At 41.8% G+C, this 21,884-nt stretch overlaps 1 protein-coding gene across 2 annotated transcripts in view; it reads right to left on the bottom strand.

Annotated features, from left to right (window-relative positions):
- Positions 1-8,417: 8,417 nt before the first annotated feature.
- The window catches only part of GRM1 (glutamate metabotropic receptor 1), a 211,358-nt gene continuing 197,891 nt past the window's right edge, over positions 8,418-21,884 (bottom strand). Inside the window, exon 8 of one of the 2 annotated variants that reach the window (XM_044448852.1) lies at positions 8,418-9,276. In XM_044448852.1, the coding sequence (XP_044304787.1) occupies positions 8,418-9,276 (859 nt within the window). Of the gene's footprint in view, positions 9,277-15,690; positions 15,752-21,884 lie in introns of those variants that run through there. The other variant, XM_044448861.1, reaches the window with a different exon arrangement.

Below are 21,884 nucleotides of genomic sequence, written 5' to 3' on the forward strand. Positions count from 1 at the left end.
TGCAATGGAAAAAGCAACCCTTTTTATTAGACCAATTGCCATTAGTTATCCTGTACACTTTCCAAAGACAGCTCCATTCAACTTCTCATTTCTGGAAGAAGCTGGGCTCCCACGGTATCTGGGCTTTTCTCCAGAAGATGGTGATGTAATAATGAAATAGATCACTTGCCAGACTGACATTTCTGTTGTTGTTTTTTTAACAGTGCCTGTTAAATACCTCATTAAGAGAAGACTTGCTGCAGGTTGGCTGCTTATTTTCCTTGAAAGAGTTGCAGGCTGCTGCTTGCCAAGTATCACTTCACTGATCCATTTATTTAAACATACCCTTATTCCAAAGATCAGCTCAAGTAGTTAAGCTAAGTGTGTTGTTTCAGCCTTTACTTTTTTTTAACTAAAAACCGAACATTTGTAAATCATCTGAATTGCACTGAAATTCCAAAGTGCCTGATTCTTTATCTCTCACTGCTGTTCTTTCAGATCCAGTGTGCAGTCTTAGGCAATTCGGTGGCCTTAGTCCTCCGTGGGATGCTATGATAGTTTAGAACTCATTCTCCCCATGTGTGCATGTGGGGATCTGAATGCTGAGACATAATTTAGACATTTTTATAGTCTCTGAGCCAGCTGAGCAAATGCACATATATAAATAGAAAATTGATATTTGTCTGGTTAGAGTCAGTGCAGCGTAGAGTCACAAGGATGGTGGCTGGATTGCAGGGAAAGCCATATGAGGCAAGACTGAGGGAACTGGGTCTCTTCAGCCTGGAGGAGACTCAGAGGGGATCTGTTGGTGACATCCAGGTATGTGAGGGGTTGTCACACGGAGGTGGGTAGAGACCTGTTCTCCCCTGAGACAGAGGAGGGCAGGATGCGTTCCAACGGAGTGAAGCTTAGGAAACCAAGGTTCAATTTAGATGCCAGGAAGTACTTCCTGACAGTTAGGACCCCGAGGGTGTGGAATGGGCTTCCACGGGAGGTGGTTGAGGCCCCAGCAGTAAAGGCGTTCAAGGATAGGCTGGACATCCACATGGTGAGCATGCTGTGAGCGGAGCCAGCTGGAGCCAGGGGTCAGACTAGATGGCCTGGGATGCCCCTTCTGACTTGCTCTGTTTCTATGTTTCTATGTATGTCTGGGGATCAGGTCTGTTCCAATTTCAAAGTATCTGTTACTCTGGGTGTTTACTGATAAAATGTTTTGAGATAGATCAGTGCAAAGGAAAGTTTGGGGGGTGGGGCGGCAAAAGGGAGCTGTTGAGCTCCATCTGGTGAATAGGTTTGTGGCAGAAGAAGTGTATGCATTGGGCAGGCTTGCACATGGTTTAATCCATTGTGGTAATTTACCACAATGGGTTGGCTGACCGCCCCCCCCCCCAAGGCAGCCATGATGAAACCGAAAGACATCAGGTTCATTATGGGTGCTTTACTCTATTTCCCATCCTTCTCTTCCATTCCTCTCTGCAGTATCACAGGGAACACCACAACAGCAACAGGTTCCCTTTCCTGACCACTCGATTGCAAGCTAATTTCAGCCTTCCAGAGCTGTCTCTTTAATTTGCCGCCCAAAATAGAAAACCAGCTCTCTAGCTGGCTTTTGCAATCCCCATAAGAGGCAGGCACAAGCTGCCCAGCAGCTTGGAGGCACTACCAGTGCCTGCCAACTGTTTTTGATTTAATTGTTTACACTCACAAATCCAGCCATTGAGCGAAATGAACTGTGCCCAACATGCTGTTTCCCAGATCAGATGGAGATCAGCTCCCATTTCCTCCTACCACCATGGGCGGTCAGGAATATTGGGAGGGATCCAGGTTGCAGAAGGTCAAGCTGTACCTCCCAAGACACACGGGGACAGGGCATTGCTTCTACCCTGGGTTTTGCCCTTGGGCAGTGGGACACGTCAGTATGACTGTCACTAGCAAATAGCATGGGGCAATGCAATGCGCCTGTCACCATGCAGGAAGGACTCCTGCACACAGCCCCACACGTACGGGTGTAGCTTTCACACAGAAATATTAACTATGTGGGTGTGGGACACAACCACAGAACAATGGCTCAGGGAGTGTGCACACGGTGTTCATGAGGCGATGAAGCATTGCACGACATGCATGTGTGTGTACCCCTAGTAGCAGACGTGCTCTCTGCGGAGAGACTGTAGCCCTAGAATGATTGTTTTTGCCGTGTAAGGTTTTTTTTTTGTATTTTAAATTATGGTAATTTTAACATCATAAGAAATATAAAATATTAAGCAGTATTATAAAGACATTTTAATGAATCAGATCATAGATCCCAAAGAAAACCTTTACAGAAATCTTAAACATTTGTACATCCACACATTTGGTGAGGCGTTGCCCTTTAGATAGACATCAGTAGCTATGAGTCAAATTTCCAATTTCAACAGTTACAGACTAAGAGTTAATATACAGAGCATCAGTGTGAAATGAGTGCTTACAGTGTTCAGATTAGCCTGGTCAGAATGCAAGTTTCCACCTTTCAGTTGGGATAGTATGCGATGCTCTTGTTCCACATCGTTTGCACTACTGATTTTATTTCATTAGTAACAGTAATATAATCATTTTAAATGAGGCCTTCACAGTAACTAGAGGGTGCCTATCTGAGAGTTTTGATCAAGAAATGTCACCATATTTGACAAGCCACCTAAATTGAAAACTTATGTCATATATGCTATGCAATGAAATTTATGAGGCACCCAGGAGATATGTATTATGAACTTTTTCCCCTAGATCATTTAATTTACATGATTTAACTCAGGTAACCAGTTTCTTGGCCAATGACACATATTAGTCTGTATCTAATTGATCTGACTTGTTGATGGAGAGACTTTCATCAATGGGATGAGAAGAGAGGGAGCAGTTCCAGTTCTCCCTTGCAAATACCTTACCCAACCTGTTCCAGAGGATTGGGGGACCCTCCAAGTCAGATCAGGAGACACACAGGGGGCTGTGTGTGTGTGTGTGTGTGTGTGTGTGTGTGTGTGTGATGTGTGTGGATATTCCAGTGCTCAGCAAAACTGGTATTCACTGCCACCGGAGGTAGTGATGACCACCAGTTTGGACAGGTTTAAAAGAGGATAGAGCAGATTCATGGGGGAGGAGGCTATCAGTGGTAACTGGCCTTGCAGGCTGTGTGCTTCCTCCTGTACCAGAGGTGGCCTGCCTGCATACACCAGTTGCTGAGAAACTTGGGGTGGAGGAGGTCTTGCACCCTTCCTGCTAGAAGGATCCTATGAGTGGCTGGTTTGCCACTTTGAATGCAGGACTGGACTGGATGGACCAGTGGTCTGATCCAGCTTTTCTTATGTTCTGATGAGTGAAAGTCTGCTTGTGTGATGTCAGCTCTTGTCCATTATTTATTATTATAATTTATATATTATGTACCCATACTCCATTGGCAGTGCCTGGACAAATACTGAATCTAGAACATATAAAAATGCAGTAAATGGTAAAGACTATAAATCAATTGAGACATTGTCTTTTTGAATTGATCTTCTTGGGTTGATTTTAATACTTTAAGGGTGCAATCCTGTGGCCTTCTCAATCATGTGGGGGGTGATAGGAATCTTTGGAGTCCCAGCTTCAAGGTCCTGTGACCTCTGAAGCCTGAATCTCCTCCTTGCCCCCTTGCAGCTGGCACAGAAAGAGCCACTCCGGTTGTGCCTTTGAGATTGAAATGGAGCCTTGGAGGGGGAAAGAGAGTGTGTCAGGGCAGGAAGGGGAAGCGACTGGGCTGGCAGACGTTTGTTAAGTCCCATTAACCTCCCAACCTCCTTCCCTGCCCAGTGCGGAATCTAAATGGCTGAAGATGGCCATCTCAAGATTGCGCTAGAGATTACTTAATTCCAGGCATAGAATGCATGGAAGCCTCCGAGTTCAAAGGCTTACACAGTCATGGAGATGTGGTGAAGGGAAGTGGCCAAAATGGGTAAGAGACACTTTGGAGCAAGCTGCCTCAGTTTTGCTCCTGCTTAATGAGGTCAATGGCTGCTGAGCAGCTTCAGGTCTCCAGAGTATGGCAGCTGGCCTCCTAAGGGAAGAGAGCCACGAGGGCATCGCTCCAGTGCTCTAGCATTGCCACTGGCTTATAGTTTTCTGGATAATAGTTTTGACTTGTGTGTGATTCTTCCTTACAGAGCACAGTTCTCTAATTTGATGATCCCCTCTATTTAAAGGGAGAGAGATCAAGTGCCATAAGAAGGGAGAGCGGGGCCCTGAAGTTGCCCATCAAGTTCAGCACCCGGAGACCAGTCTGGGCAGGCACAGCAGTCACCTGGTCATACTTTCTGTGCTATGATGATATTTGTTTTCTATGTGCATTACAGTTATTTCTATATTTGCATCTATATGTATAAATTAGCATATCAAATCAGATGCATATCAGTTTCCTCTTTTTAAGTGATGCCTAAGGAGCCGCCATTGCTTTGATTTCCAGAGGCCCAAAGTGCCTCAGAGGCCACATGTAAATCAGAGACAGGCAACCTTTATTCCGTCGAGGGATGCATTCCCTTGGAGGCAATGCTGGAACCATGTGTGGTGGCAGGACCAGGACCAGGGCCTTTCTCTTTCTGAAGCACCTTCTCTCTCCTTCTTTCTCTTTCACTATTGCTGGGTCCATCCGTCTTCCTCCTCCAATGGGCAGCCTGGGAAAAGACAGAACACTCTTGCCCAAGATCTAAACTAATAGTTTATTGTGGGCGTCTGAAATCAATGTGAGGACACATGACATTGAGGGCTGCTTAAAGACCTAGGGCTCAGAATGACCACTCCTCACAACCACATGTCTTTTTATTTATTTATTAAATTTCTATTCCACTGTTCCTCTCCTGCAAAGGACTCAAATGGCTTGCATCCTCCTCCTCCTTCCCTTTTTATCCACACAAAAACCTTGTGAGGTAGGCTGGTCTGAGAGTCAGGGTCTGGCCCAAAGTCACCCAGTTGGCTCGGCAGATGAGTGGGGACTAGAACCAGGCTCTCCTAAGTCCCAGTCCTATACCCTCACCACTGCATCACACTGGCTGTCTTATAGTAGCTAAGTAGATCCTCTCAGTTTGCCCTGAATGTTCTCCAGCAAGGCTTTGTTCTCTCAGTGATTTTAAGCAATACAATTCCCTTAGACCATGTGAACATTTGCTATGTACCTTTAGCAATCCTGTGGGTAACCATGATAATCAGGAATCAGATGGGAATCAGATGGGAATATATTGCAGCCCTAGGTGAAACCAATTATGATGCATTATGACATCACTGAGGTAATAAAAAGCAAATTGACAGTGAAAATATGAGAGGACATGTAAAACAAAAGTAGGCCAACAATTTTTTTTTTCCGTAGAAGTGTCCCTACCACTAAATCAATCAATCCTTAAATCAATCAAAAAGTCTATTTCCTCCACTGACAAAAATGATCTCTAAACCCCTCATTAAAGCCCCCAACTTTGATAGGTTTTTATTTCAGTATTGGTATTATCTGGGTGAAATGCTGAAAAGACCACACCTTCCTGAGTTCATTTTCAGGGCTTGCATCCTAGATGTGGGACCGTGGAAGTCTGCCAAAACTAATGCAAGCCTCCAGGACTTAAAGAAGCATCTTATGACCAAAAGCTTTTGGTTCACTTCTTCTAATATTCTGGACATGTTATTAGTCCTAAGCCAATGTGGATGTGATGCATTTTGAAATGGATGGATGGATACACATTTAAAAGGAGGCTAACCTTAGATCACCACATTTAGTACAAGAGGTTTCATCTCAAGAAGCACAGACACAATGATGTTGCATGTGGGAAATTTTCTCCTCTCAGTATCCCCCCCCCCTTTTCTCCTCCAGTACAGTCCCCAAAAAGATGCTTCTGAGGGCTTGGGGATTCTTCAGAATGGGGTGAAATGAGGAACAGACATTGCAAGGGAGGGTCAAACTGGCCAAAGTTAGGCAAAGTGGAGCCAAACACTTCACCTGAATTCAGCTGATTCCCCGCTTCCATCCTAGCTCCTGTGTCCTCGGCTCTCTGTGTTCTGCAAGATTCCCTGACATACAGACTGTGGTATAGTGGTGAAGGCATGTGCAGAAGGAGAAGAGCTCTGTCATTATCAGAGTGGTGAGGTACAGGGCAGAGCATCCTTTCTGTGGTCCATCAATGAGGCTATAAGAAGGGTTCCCAGTTGTACTGTTTGGACAAATGAGCATACAGGACATCAAGAGACCAGGGGATATAATAACTAAGCAGAGCTGGATGTGTTTCCATTTGGGGTTCCTACTTCATGCTAGAAATTTGCAAGCCTGATTGCATTTCTTGCTAATCCAAAACTAAAGGTTGCATTTCAGTGGTGGAAGATCTTTAGTTAAAACTCAATGTGTTTACAAGTTGAAACCATGGGGTCAGAAGTAATGATCACTTCATTCAGTGGTATTTACTTGCATAGGGGAACAGTCGTGCTGATCCTAATAAACTGGGTGTCACATTATATAGTGCTCCCCTGTGTGTGTGTGCATGTGTAAACACATTGCTATGATGAGTTCCTGCCCTTCAAATTTAAAACCACACTACTTAAAGGGGGGACAGAAAACTGCACTGGGAAGAATGGACCAGGTCAGCCCCTTTGCCGAACAATCCATACTCTCCTCCTCTGAATGCAACTCTCTGAATGCAACTCTCTGGTTTTCCATGGTACATTCTCCAATGATTTGGATTCAATTTCACTTTAGCTCCTTCTTTCAAATATGGAAAAAGTGAAGGAAGAATACAGAAAAGAAATATATTGGACAAACGAGTATTAAAGCATGATAAAAACTGAAGTTATTTCCATTATTAGAAGGGACAAACATAGACAAAAGACTGAAGGTGAGGGTGACACAAAAGAGCAGGAGAGGAAAACCGACAATGGTGAGTGAAGCCAGGTGCAAGAGCTGCTCATAAAGCACTGAAGAATGGGGTGGGGGGAATCTTTAAATTCTGCGCAGTAAGTAGTAACGGTCTAAATACCTTTTCCAAGTTTTCATTTACACTTTTTAATACTGGCATGTGCAAGATTACTAAAAGAGATGCATCCTTTATTAACCACATTTGTTTAAAATACATGAAATAACAAGTTATTGGAGCACAGGTTATTCGCAACAGCGTAATTCCACATGGCAAAAAGATCAGCAAACTCAAAACCCTATTATAAGGGAAGGCATAGCTTATTAAAAAATGTTTCAGCACAGCATACAAACCTTTTAAGATCTATAATATATTTTTAAACAATGCAATATAAAACATAACTGAAACATAAAATATCAATTAGATACTTGTAGGACAATAATCCAGTGGCAGTTATTAGATGTTACATTTCACGTGTTCTATACAGTTACACAAAAGCGTGCATACGCCTACGCGCATGCACACGCGTACACACACACACACAAAAACACAAACATACACTCACTCTCTTGCCTCTACCATGAATCTAATGAGCCACAATTAAGAATTGCTTTTTCTTTTAAGTAGTAGTTGTTGCTCAAAATATATAATAATTTTATATGTAGCTGTTTCCATAGTAACACAAACAGACAATGTAACCACATGGCAGATGCATCAGATTATGAAAACTGAGTTGGTAAATACTGTTTTGCTAAAGGGAATGTTGTGTTAACAGTATAGTCACCTGGCTTGCAATCTTCTACAAAAGGACAAATCTAAGGTTCAGTATTGCAGGGAATTTTGCCTCCATCCGTATCAGCAGATTTTTTTGTCTTTGCTGTGTTTATTTTGGCCCTTTAAAATCAGCACAAGAGAGAAAAACTCTAAATTGAATGCTCTGACCATTTGCTTCTCCCACAAATGTCAGAATACAACTTGATATTCCCACCTAAGAAAGCATAGCAAAAGAAACACGTATGCATACGGTGCACAGGGCACAGGCAGCCCTTTCCTTCCTTCCTTCCTTCCTTCCTTCCTTCCTTCCTTCCTTCCTTCCAAAGCTAATGTTGCTGCATTAGAGTCCGCTGCATTCAATGACACGCAGCCATGAGATGTGCTCGTGTCTTCTCTGTGGTCGTGTTATGCAGAGTCTTATTCAAGTCTTGCCAAGACAGCGTGTGACAGTGTACATTGTGTACTCGGTTATTTTTTCAAATTTTCTTTTTGCTATAGAAGTTGTATATGGGTTTGTGCTTTTGTCAAGATTCCTATCGTCTTCTCAGGATACAATACTCAGAATACAATACAATACGTTCCCTTTTAGAAAAAACACACACAACAGGTAAAGAACTGGAGCCCTCTAGTGGATTTAGTGCAGGTACAAATCCCCTCCCCACCGTCATGAGCTTCACAGCACGACTGTTCGCCTTCTCTGATGGCTTGGGCTGGCTCTCTGCACCAGATTAAAGCTGACAGAAGTGACACTGTCCACTTCTTTTCACCACAATATTCGCGGTTCTACAGGGTGGATGAGCTTTGCTTATAATCCCTCAGGACAACAGAGGCGTAGGTTGCATTGGGAGGGGTGCAGAGCACAGATTCGGACACAGGGCTGCTGGGCACAGAACTGCCTGAAGCCACGGAATCCCGGAAAGGAGAGGGAGGCGTCAATGCTGGTGAGTCTTCAAGAGTCAGTTTGCTGGTTGCATGCTCCTCTTCCTCCTCTTCCTCTAAGTTCCCCGGCCTCTCATACACGTACTCTTGGATAAGCTTGAACTTTTCGCTTTCTTCCTCTCCTTCTCCCTCCTCTTCTTCCTCAGCGGGAGGTGAAACTGGCTCTTTACTGAATGTGCCCATCGGATGCTGCTGCGCCAAGGGAGGGTGATAGATCGGCCTCACGCCATTCCCTGCCGCGGGCACGGGGATCACAGAGTTGAAGTCTGGGATGCCGGTGGCAAACTTGTTCACCACGCCTTGCAGCTGCTCCATAATGGATCTCTGCGGTGGTGGTGGAGGAAGTGCTCTGGGACTCTGTTCGGGCAAGAAGAGGTGGGTTTCCTCTGCTGTTGCCTGCAGCGGAGGGGTCACCATTCCTCGCCTGTGCACAACCGTGGAAGGACTCTTCAGCTGGCCGAAGTGGACTGGCTCCCTCTCTTCTTCCTCCACCACATTGTATAGAGTCTTACCACTGATGTCTGAAAAAGTCAGGCTCTTGCCTTGGCCAGGGTAGCTTTTGGTTAGGGGCTTGATCACTGCGGTCTGATTGCATCCTGGCTCCTTGCTCTTCACATGCACCGAGAGTCTGTGCCACATATGTTGCCCCTTGGTCACTTGCCTTCCACCTGGTTCAGACCATGACACAGACTTGCCATTAGAACTATAATAAAATAAAGACAGGTTTATTTGCATTTAGGTTAGGCACCCACTGGCAGCAATAACAAAACTGTCCTGGAGGATTCCTTGGGTGTGTTCGGAAATATTGGCTCCTCTCAGAAGCGACTACAATAAGCAAAGCATCTTAAATCGAATATTATTTTGCTTCTTGTAAGTAAAGCTCAGTTATTCCCTGTTGGCTTCAGGCACTGCCACTGAAGTGACACGCTATAGAAACTTTGTGCCTGTCAGCAGAAACAGAGGCCTGGCAAGTCTTCCTTCTCTTTGCCTATGATGTTAGGAAAAGCACATGATGTGATGCCATATGCTCTGAGTTGCTCTATTTCCAATCTATTTCACCCAGCAAAGTGGGGCAGAGAACTATGGACAACCAGCACAAATCTTGTGACTCTGCAATACCACCCATGAACTATTATATTGTTTTGTTTTTAATTAAAGAGCATGCCCTTTTAATGTGTTGTTATGCCTATAGCTAAAGTCAAAGGACTTGATCATAAGACTGGGCAAGAAACTGAAAATTCTAGGAATCATTTGGAATCATTTCTATTTCAGTTTTGAAGGCCTCTTGTGCACCAAGCAATTGTTAATCAATGTTGACACTTTTCATGAAGGTTTTGGCAGATGCAAATCAAAATCATGCAGTTTGGAATTGTGTTCATTTAGGATTTAAATAGCTGAAGTTAAACTTCTTGGTTTCCAATCTTTAAAACATTTAAGGATATAGTTCTAAGTACCATCAACTTTATACCTTAAAGTGCCATTTGTATGTGTTTTCTCTCTCACACATGACAGGCAATACTGTGATATAGAATCCCAACTTATTTAACCATCCTTCACTTTTTGAATAAAGCTGTTAAAAAGGAGTTGTTTGATTCACCCATGTTCGTAATACCCTAAATCCCCATAGTTAAATGTACTCTGATTGATGTTGATACAGAGTATCTGAAAAAGCTCCAAGGGAAATGATACCACCATTCTTCAGACAAATTAATCTGTAGCCCAGATGACTTTATATCCCAGGAATTGGTTCCAGATATTCATACTAAATCTGTTTTGCTACAACTTGAATCCATCATGAAAAGTTGATGTAGCTCTTCCTTGTGGCAGCTTTTAAGCTGTCTGAGATACACTATAATGTTCTATTATTCTCCCTCAATTCTATGCTTTATATTTACTATTGGCAATATTTATTACCCTTTTATTAACTTTTTTGGGCATCAATCTGATTCAGGACACTCTTGATTACTATTTTAACGTGAATGCCAAATGTTAACTGTATTGTGAAAAGCAGAGGACCTTGTAACAAGATACTAGGTTACTTTCTTCCCATATACTCTAACAGCCTTAACCCCCGCAAGCATGCTCACTTGGACTTGGATTTCAATGAGCCTTCCTTCCAGTAGCCTTCCAGTGAATTTGAATAAAGTCTTAGACACATAGTCATGTAGAAATAAGTTCAACAGAAATATTACTTCCAATGGTGTTACTGCTCCTGTCCCTTCTGAACAGGTTTAGAACAAAGATGAGATGGAGACTCCCATGACTTTGCTGTCATGCAATAACACAAACACTAACTTAAAACCAGGATTGTGAAAATACGGCTTCAGGGCATTCAGTGCAAGTCAGCAGTCTGTAACATCTTGGGTGTGCACATGACCAACATCTGACTTCTATTCCCTGTGTGGCAACATATGGGACCTGGTTTGGAAATGGAAAAAGTACTATATATTGGAATTCTACCAATCAGACATCATCTCACTCATCTGTACCATCTTCTCCATAAGAAAATGGGAATTTGGCAAGTTGTCTTCCTCTTCCACCGCCCTAGACATATCCTTATATAATTGCAGAGTTTCAGTTACACAGATTCAAGTCCCAAAAGTCACTCTGATGAAATACAAATACATCATCAGTAAATGCATCACAAATTTTTGTCTGTGTGAAGGAGTGTAAAGTTTCGGGGAAGAGAAGCTTTGAGGAGGATAGAAGGTAAATAATACCTATACCTAGTTTTCCTGGGACAACCCTGTAGTTTAGAAACAGAGTATACTTATAATATGGAAGCATGCAGAAGACTGTGGCCATCGGATACAAAGGCACCATGAACAATGAGAATCAACAGCACATCAAATTAAAGCAAAGTACAGTGTTCACATGAGCTTAAACAGGACTCTTCTTGAAGCATTTGACAATTCTCAGAGATGAAGATGGGTTACTCCTCCCAGTGGTTTTCAGCAAAGCTCCTTAAAAAAGTCATAACTGCCTCTCTTATTTCTTTGGAGACCATAGAAGTGAGGCACAACCAAGTAGCCTTGTCAAAGTATTTGTGCTATGGAGATGAATGGTGATCTATCCTGTCTCTTAGGAACATAGGAAGCTGCCCTGAACTGAATTACCCATCAGTTCTCCTAGCCCAATATTGTCAACACCGACTGATAGCAGCCCAAGTGTCTCAGGCAGGAATTTTTCCAGCACTACCTGGAATAACCAGGCATCAAAACTGGGACCTTCTGCATATAGAACCTGTGCTGCACCACCCAGCTACAGCCTCTGCCCTCTAAACTGTGGCCCCATGGTCTCTCCCTTCTATATTATCATGGAGGTGAGGTGGGACATGATTGATCTAACGAAATAGGCTTAAAGCATATGGTTTAAAAATGGAGTGCTTTTCAGTTTGGGAAGGGCTTAGGGAGAGTCAAGAAAGGCCAAGAAGGAACAGGGTACAGTAGTAAAATACATTCTTTGCGTGCAGAGCATTTCTGGTTTAGTTCAGAATAGCAGGGCTGGGAAAACCTCTGCCTAGATGCAATGCCATTCTGCATAGACCATATAATCAGGGTAATGTAGCTTCATAGATGTTCATGTATGCTATGATTCCCACCCTTTAACAACAATAACAGAGTTTTAAAAACAATTCTGTCCCCCTGATGCCCGCTAAGTATGTTAGCATTTACTGAATCTGGTTTTAGATCAGCTTAAGGTGCTTGACAGAGTCTATAGAATCATGGTAGAGTTGGCAGGGAACGGCTCCCAAGTTAAACCATCCCTCTCAGATGGCTGTCTAGTTGCTCTAGCGTGGGAGAGCCCACATCCTCCCTAGGTAATTGTTCCATTGTTGTACTGCTCTAACGGTCAGGAAATGTTTCCTGTTATCTAGTCAGAATCTGGCTTCCTGTGACTTGAGACTGTTTTTCTGTGTCCTGCTCTTCAGAATGATCAAGAAGAGATCCTGGCCTTCCTCTTCGTGATAGCCTTTCAAGTACTTGTAGGTGCTATCATATCTCCCCTCAGTCTTTTCTTCTCAGGGCTTAACATGCCCAGTTTTTTCAATCTTTTCTCACAGGGCTTTGTTTCCAATCCCTGGATCATCCTTGTTGCCCTCCCTGAACTCTTTCCAGCTTGTCTGCCCAGAACTGGTCACAGGATTCCAGATGAGGCCTAACCAGTGCTGAGTAAAGGGGAACTAGTACTTCACATGACTTGGAAGAGATACTAATATTAATGAAGCTTAAAGTAGCATTTGTCCTTTTTACAGCTACATCACATTGTTGACCCATATTCTGCTTGTGATCTACAACAAATCTGAGATTCTTCTTGTCCATAATATTGTTGAGCCAAGTATTCTTCATCTTGTATCAATGCATTTGGTTTCTTTTTCCTTTTTCCTAGGTGCAGAATTTGGCATTTGTCCCTACTGAATTTCATTCTGTGGTTTTAAGCCCAGCATGCCAACCTATCAAGAACACTTTGAATCTTGTTTCTGTCTTCCATAGTATTAGCTATCCCACTCAGTTTTCTGTCATCTGCAAATTTGCTAAGTGTCCCCTGTACTTCCTCATCCAAATCATTAATAAAAATGTTAACAAGTTCTAGACCAAGGACTGAGCTGTGTGGTACCCCGCTTGCTACCTCCCCCCAGTTTGAGAAGGTGCCATTGATGATCTCTTTGAGTCCAATTCTGTAGCCAACTGTAGATCCATCTGATAGTTTTCTATCTGACCCACTGTTAGGTTAAGGCAAGGATCAAAACTCCATGCTCCCAACAGAGAAGCATGTGTGTGGGGTAAAACAGTACCCACCCTGAAAATGGAAAGCTTCAAGAATCATTGATTTTCCTCTGAATCAGGGCATCTTAAGAGACATTCCTCACTACTCTGGACAACAACAGCAGGACTTCGAACCCATGGTAGTGGACACTTCTCTATACAAGGAAGAGAAGCAATGTCCAGGTTTTGAATGGGCAATGACTTACATTAGTAGGAAATAGTTAATAGGGAGTAAAATAAAGATATACTGAACAATGTGTGGGACTACATCACACTCCCGCAATCTGGCGCTCTCTAGATGCGTTAGACCTCATATCTCTTCCTTTAGCCATCACAGCCATTTAATGGGAGACAATACACACTGCAGTACAAAACAGTTCTGAATGATTATACCAATGAATACGTATAAACATGAACAGAAAAATCTGCCTGTACAAGGTACACAGAACTGACACACTCGTAATATTGCATGAGAATAAAGCTGTTTTGAGAATTAGGTTGGTCTGCAACAGACCTGTGCTTTGAGTTACAAAATCCCAACAGGGTTAAAGTTGACAGTATTCTGAGAAGGGGTTCTGTATAGATTCTAGTAGATGAAATGCACCATGGTCTGTTTCCTAGCACACCATTTTTACTTTGCACAGAAACAGTATTGCCTAGATTACAGCCTATATAGCTGCAGTGGTGTGTTACAACTGCAGCTGGGTAGTTATCCTAAATGCTGTTGCTAAAATTGACATGCTATTGAATCCTGGAAATCTAGAGTTCACCATTAAATATCTCTATACTTGTTTTGTTCATGTTATTCTGAATATTTTATAAATATTTTATATTTTTTAAATTGAATAAGCTTGTTTGACTTAAAGCAATAAAACTCAGGCAAACAGCTTGAATTTTGCATGGTCAGTTTGGCTTAGAATTAGATGGTTTCCAGAAATTTTACTTGCCTTTCTGAAACGTTCTTTTGCTTTCTTCTGGGATGTTTCCTTTAAGAAGTAAACTCAGAATTGTATTTTAAGTGAAATTTGGTAGCAACTCCACATTCTAGATGTTATCAATTTTGCCAATTGCATGGAGAATTCTTCATATGTTGTTAGATTCCCAACAAAACCTTTGGTGCTGGTGTGAAGCAGATATTGCCAAAATACTACAGTGATGCTACTATGGATTTCAGCTTGGGATGCAGGGACAACCCACCCCTGATTTCCCCTCCTTCATACTTCTCTAAATTCCTTGAAAATTGTGTCTGGGTAGGAAATGAAACATTTGTTTTGAAATTTTGCTTTGGGTAAATTTTGAGGACAATACTGTTAAACGCTAGCTTACCTGTGATGTTACTGCACTCTGGCTAATTGCTGTTTCACCATTTCCATATTGTATTACCAATATCTGCACTTTGGTTTTCTAATCAGCACTTACTTCCCCTGGCTTATTTAATTTCTCCTGTGTTCAATTCGCTATACCCTTTGCAGCCCAACTTCCAAAATTTCTGCTGACAGAAGGTTAATTTGAACTTCAGTTTGTACGTTCTACTATACACTAAACATTAGAAAACATATTTCCGCTACAGTGAATGTTCCCCCACAAAATAATTCTACCTATTAAATAAATTTCCATAGCTCCAAATATGTAACTTTTAGCACCAACTAAGCTGCAAATCTATTTTAATATGCTGAGGAAGAAAAAAAATCAACAGGGTTTAGAAGGGTTTAATTACTACTTGCAAAAGTAGTAATTAAAATCTTCCATCTCATTACTTTAATTTTGTTTCAAAATTCCTGCATGGCCAACTAGTTACTGTAGTGGTAGTCAACTAGAAATTCTGTGTTTTTTACACTCCACCAAACCAGTGTTTTGTGAAACTGTTCCCAATGTGCAGCCGAAGTTCATGAACCAGGGCTGTGGGAAGAAATTGGCACAGCAAAGATGCAGCAGCCACTTGAGAAAATGTAAAGCTGTCACCGAAAGAAGACAGGGTCATTTCAACTCCATGCAAAACTCTAAACATGGAAAATGTGGAAAAAGATAAAATAAACAAGAAAATAGGCTGGCTTTTCTGTGTTTGTTTTGCAATTCTGCCAGCAGATGCTGAAGTGACTACCATGAAAAACAAAAAGTTCTTTCAAAAAATTATTCCACCGTGTCCTTTGAAGAATATATGGACAAGCAAGAGTCAAGGCTGGGTGAAAAATGGGACACACACGCAAGCGTTCCTTCATTACTGGCATGCACCACATCTGTCCCATTATCAGAAATGAGAAAGTAATGAGAAAGAGAAAGGAATGGGTTAAAAAATACACCACTGTTTGTCATGCAGCTTCTCTTACACATTCACTGCAGTTTGGGGGTTTTCAAAGCTGCACATGTGCCGACGGACACTGGCTGGTGGGCGAGAATTCTGGCTGCCTCTTCCTGAGGATTGAAAAGAAAAAGACACCCAGTGAGTGGTTATCCACATGCACATTCAGGGCACTTGTACCACTCAGTCGGGTGCTTGCCTCTCATCTACATCCAGCCTTGCTTGTGCCTCTTCCGACGGCTTCTCCAGATGGGCATCACTTGTGGTTTAGCAGCTTCCTTGGTTTGATATGTTGTGATCTCTGTACAAGTCTCTGTACAGCATCCATGAACCTGCTATGTGTTAAAAGGCAATGTACCCAGATAGGTCCATTAGAATGGGGCAGTCTTCTTTAGCTTGGCACCCTCCAAACATGCCTGACCACAACTCCCTCTCTGTGCTGGCTGGGCAGGTGGGAGTTGTGGCGGGACATCTCTGGCACAAGCCTGGGGAAGGTGGCAAGGGTTAGGTAACTTGAAATATCTCCTCTCTAAAGAAACTCTCCCAGATTCACTGGCCCTGTTGCTGGGCTAAAAGAGAAAAAACCTTTGTGTCCCAGACAAAAAGAGCAGAAAAGAAATCTAAATGCAGTGTATGTTCAGCAAATGATAATGGTGCTCTCTGTGTGCAGAAATGCCCCTTAGTCTTGTGTCTCTAGGCTGCAATTCACTATTTGTCTGGTTGTCTGTTGCAGTGAGCAAGAGCTGATTCTGGGCAACTAGACCAAGAAGAGTTTGTACATTGGAAAACCATTCTTTTCTTCACTTGAGCTATTGATGTGCCATAAGCCACTAAAATAATTAATGTGTGGGAAGCCAAATTTTGGGGAGAGGGGATGGGGTAGCTTACTTTCATCCAGGTATTTAGAAGAGAGGCTTACATGCCACATTGCTTGGGTTTGGGCAACATGATACCCAAGGGTTAAGTACGGGCTTGAGAGTAAGTTGCTTTTGAACAGAGGGTTGTCACTGAAATGTCATGGAAATGTTGATTATTATGTTGTTTGAACTCAGCTGTGCTAAGAAACCATGGATGGTTAACCACAAACAACCCAGAAGAAGAACCCATGGTTTGTTGTTGGGTTGTGAACTGGTTGTTTATAGTTAACAAACTAGAGTTTATTAGCACAACTTGGTTCAAGCAACATAACATTCATATTAACCACAACCAGCAGTTCAATGGCAATCCATACTCAACTCATACTCCACCTTTGAGTATGGGTTCTCTTGTTGTTTGAACCCAGTCATTCATATAGGAATTTGCATGATATATGGAAGTTTTCTTGCTCACTGACTGCTTGACTGTTCAGAAGGAGTTGCATATATATTGGCCATTTCTCTTTTGGAGACTTGATAGCTCCTTTCAGTGCCCAAGCTCTACGTTCCCCTTACAAACATGATCATAACTGGGTCTTCTAAATATTATTTATTTAATTGCCAAACTCAGGCTTTCAGCCTGGGTATCATATTAGAGCAGGCTTTTCCAACCTTGTGTCCTGTAGATGTTATGCATGTCAATTCTCATCAGCCCCAGCCAGCATAGCCAGTGATGGAAATGCTGGGAGTTGTTGTTAAAATCATCTAGAGGGTACCAGGCTGGAGAAAGCTGTTTCAGACCACTGTAAAGAGAGGTGTGAGAGGTTCAAACATAGGGAGGTTTATTGTGGGTGGAGGAAAGGCAGTGAGAAATGGCAGTTATGCCATGATCAAAAACACTTGCAGGAACTTGAGGAAAGGAAAAAGAAGTAGAAAAGTCCCTGCAGGAAACATAGGTGCGACTTACCTGTCAGACTGAGAATCTCCACCTCATGTGGAAGCATGCTAGATTCCCCTGCCCACCTTCTTTTTTACTTTTGGTTGGAATATTAAGCTGACCATCCCTTCAATGTATTTGGTAAATTACATCGATAAATAAATATAGAAATTTAAGAGTGATCCAGTTTCTTGGTTAAGGATGTGATCCTATGCATGTTTAAACAGAACACAATACAACAGTACCAAGCATGCTTCAGCCAACAATTTTTTCTGTCGAAACATGAGCAGGATTGCAGCCTTAGTAACTAGGGATTTTATGGACAGAAATCCACCAGATTGTATGGGTAATTTTTGGGATCTTAAGCCCTGTTTCTTTTCTTTCTTCTTTCCACCTTCTCCTCATGTTTTAATTTTGACTTTTGACATTAGTGTGCTATTATTGATGTAATGCATGCGCTATCTGTTTTGTATTATATTAGTATTGCTACTACAAATGCTTTTGCTATGCTGGCAGTAAACTCTCTGCACTGAGGGGGGACTGAAAGAAGGATGTACATGCTGCTGGTGCAAATTGCTGAAAAATGAACGTAAAATGAGCCCCTTTGAAATATCTTGCTGCAAAATTCCTGAGTCTTCCACACGGTTACCTTTCATCTTTGCATATGGTGAGCCCTTGCTGTTTTTTGTCATGACTGTTCCTCAGTGCTCACGTATGCAAAAGTAGTCCTGAAAAGTTAGGGCTGACATTTAAACAGATTTCACTCTCTTAATAATCTGCCTCAGACGTGATGATTGGAATGCCATATCTGGAGATATGGTAATTACATTTTCTCTCAGTTTTCTTCTCTTGAAGTACTGTATAGTTAAATAGTTGCAAGCTGTCAAAGTAAGGTTCCGAAAATTGAAAGAATATAGAAAAGTAATGACTGCTATGTTTTTGCTGGCCTGGGCCACCCATCAGATAGTTACTGACCATTAGTGAAAGGCTGATAGAGTAGCCATGATCTATGACAAGCACACACCAATGTAGCATGCACAGGTGCTTTGGGAGGGCCCAAGTAGGGTGGTCATGTGCCCTACATGTCCGAGGTCAGTACTCTGCCTGTCCAAATCTGGTTTAAAGACAAGGAACTCTAAGATGGGCAAGAAGGGCCCTGAAAGCTGCTCACCAATAGTGAGTCCCTCAACAGGAGAATGCGCACTAGGATGGCCAAGGAAGAAGATACAGAACAGATTTGCTAGTAATTTGATAAGTAATTTGTAGATCTGCAAACTACAAAATAGTTACTATAATTACAACAGAAATATAATGTGCCAACCATAGTTGGTGAGACTAACCAGGTCTTCTGCTTATGTGCACCTCCTCAGTCTGCTGTCCAGGTGATAATGGTGGATGGACAACATTAAGGTTTTCCTGTCCCCGATATGGTAAGATGTATTTAATTATAGTAATTGTTTCTAATTTTGCTTCTATACATATAAAGTGGTATATGCATAGCTCCTCTTTTTGCCCCCCTTTTTTTAGATGATGCCTTTCCTTTGCTTTGAGCACCTTCTAAGGTGAAGGGCCATCATTCCGTAACGGAAAGCTCCTGTCTTGCTTGACACCACCTGAAAATATATGGCATAAATCTTACGCAAGATCAGGTGGCAGGCTTTATGATCATAAGCTGCCTAACTGATGGTACACAGGAAGTGTGCTGTGGTTGTGGATGGAAGGGAGGTGTGCAATCAGCTATGGAGGGGCATGTACGATGTTGTAGAATGGTAATTTCAAAAGCTCTTTTGAAAGGGTAAAAAAGTTAGAATGAAACTCTCACACTTCTTTGATGGAGCGGGTTGGGGGAATATATTCTTCTATGTAGCTGGAAACTGGACTCTATGCAATGTGTGTTGTGTAAGTGTGTGTGTAGGAGTGGGTGGGTGGGAGGATTCTACACCATATGTCATTGTTGTGTGTTTCTTTTATTGTCCTGGAAGGGCCTATCAACAGAGTGAGAAGTGTGTGTGTGTGGAATATGTCATACAGCCTATGGCATCCCAGCAGTTTGTGCATGTTGTTTTGAAGACAAAATGAAGTAGAAAATGTATTTACCAAGAGTCAACATTGCTAGATTCTGGCACACCTCTTTTACTAGACAGAACTCTGCAAAAAATGTCTGTTTACTTTTAAAAACAAGAAAGGAAGAGAATGCAGAACAAACTATTTTTTCTCTCAATAAAATAATCATTATTCATTGACCATAATCAGCCAGAATTTGAGTCAAAATAAAAGATTACTCAATCCATGATGTAATTTAAGTATGCAGGACAGATTTTCTTCAGGGTTGTTTCATTGCATTCAGTCCATTCACTGTAGAGTCTCATTGGCAATTACAATCTTCACTGGTAATGACAGAAATGCCAAACAAGAACTTATCAATGCAATGGTATCAATGCTGTGACCACTTTTGCCAGTTACCATGTCTCCAATTAAGTATACCAAGTTTAAGGGGAGTCTGATGAAGATAATTTAACTCCATACTGAAAAACACTGTGCATCTCTGTGTCTCACTGTGTCTTGGCTCAAATCAGGAATAACAGTATGTTTATTAAGGAATTTGACATTTGACATGTGTATGTGCATGAGGCAGAAGAGAGCATGACCTGGTTCACATATGAACCTGTCCACTATTATTCAAGGGTTAAAAAACAAACCTTGATGAGCCGCATTATGTGAACCAGTCCACTAATGGCTATGCTAGAACTATCTTCACATCTCATTAAAAAAAGATCAGGACACAGAAGTAAATGTGCATACCTCAATCTGCAGACCCTTTAAGCGGCAAAATTAATTTAACAGTAAGGTTAATGGAATAAAAATGCAATACTAGCATCACAGAGTTAGAGATGCTTTGTAATCTAGTTGTACTCCATATTCAGTGCAGAAAATCCAGAGCTGGAATTGGCGTCAGACCTCTGCCTGAAGGCCTCCAGGAAAGGAAAGCCTCCCTTTTCTCAGCAAGTGGTTCCACTGTCAAATTGCTATGACCATCAAGAAGTGTCTCCTCGTGTTCAAGTGAACTCTCCTCTCCCATATCTTAGGATGGCCAGAGGATTGCCCCAGGGTAGTGTGCACTGAAATGGACCCTGTGGTGCAGACACTAGTGCGTGATGAAGAGATGGGATTCCAGAATTGGTCCCCATGTCTGCCCTAGAACTGGGTGGAAGATGGTTCAAATTTTCAACTGACAGAAACCCCTGCTAGCATGGAAAGTGATTAGAAATGCTGGAAGTTTAAATCACATGTTCTGGAGATTTACTTTCAATCTTCCCTTACTCTATAATGAGTGGAGGGAAGGGAGTGCCATAAGAACACAGAACTAGAAAACACCTCCCCCCCACCAGCTCTGAACTGTTGTCTCTAAAGATTTCTGCAATATGCAGTGTCTTCCTACTAGCAAATTGCATTCATTTTGATGGCCTTCATGCATGCCTAATTCTAAGGGTTATATAAATCCCTGTCTGATGATCCTCACAGTCAGAAGCAGGTCTTAATTATTTCACATAATTTATATGCAGCTTTTCATTTTAAAAAATAAAAGCCAAAACAGTTTACAAAATAAAATCATGATAAAATGCAATACAACCAAGCATGAAAATAAGAAAAGAATGATACATTCCAATCAAAAATTATTAAAGTTATTAGAGATAATGAATGACAGTGGTCAAAGAAGCACCTGAGTAAATAACTATCTCTTCATTTGTCAAAAGAAGCAATCCAACTGAGGTTGTTTGTATAGGGATCTGGTTGCTGAAAAGACATTTGTGGGGTGGGGGAGAACAGGGGGCAGAGGAGGTGTCCTTTCTGAGGCCGAGGGTGAGGGGAAACCTGGAACTGAAAAGGATCTGAGAGAACTCTGCATCATAATGTAAAATCTCCTGTACCTTAGCAAGATGTGAAAAAAATGAAAGCTTTTAAAACAAGAGTTTCTTTGCATGTTGTTTATTGCAGCAAACATCCATATTCATGAATTGTGACACATCTGTCTTTGTTTTGAGCAGAGTACATGCATGGATCCCCTAAGTGGAGTGATGAAACATCCCACCTCTGGGAGCAAACATTTAGAAAGCATAACTTTCATGATCTTTGCACTACTCATCTGTTGATTCAATAAGAAAAACATGTTTTTTTAAAAAAAAAAAAACAACAACAACCACAGTCCCTTTTATTATAATTCCTACCTAAGAATGATGCCACTGCAAGTTTTGTCAAGAAGAACACTTCCAAAAAGGAAAGATTCTCTAGCTTTTATTTCATCACTGTTCTACTCATGTTTCTAAGCACCAGATACTTATTCTCAAGGCTATTTTGTCTGCACCAGTAAAAAGAGAATTATAAGTTCTCACATGTTTAGATAAACTTCCAACTTGACTGGCAAGGAACGAATATAAGTTTGCTCTCCACTGAACA

This window comes from Varanus komodoensis, unplaced genomic scaffold (assembly GCF_004798865.1).
Source record: "Varanus komodoensis strain SLA01 unplaced genomic scaffold, ASM479886v1 scaffold1, whole genome shotgun sequence".
In the NCBI taxonomy this organism is placed as follows: domain Eukaryota; kingdom Metazoa; phylum Chordata; class Lepidosauria; order Squamata; family Varanidae; genus Varanus; species Varanus komodoensis.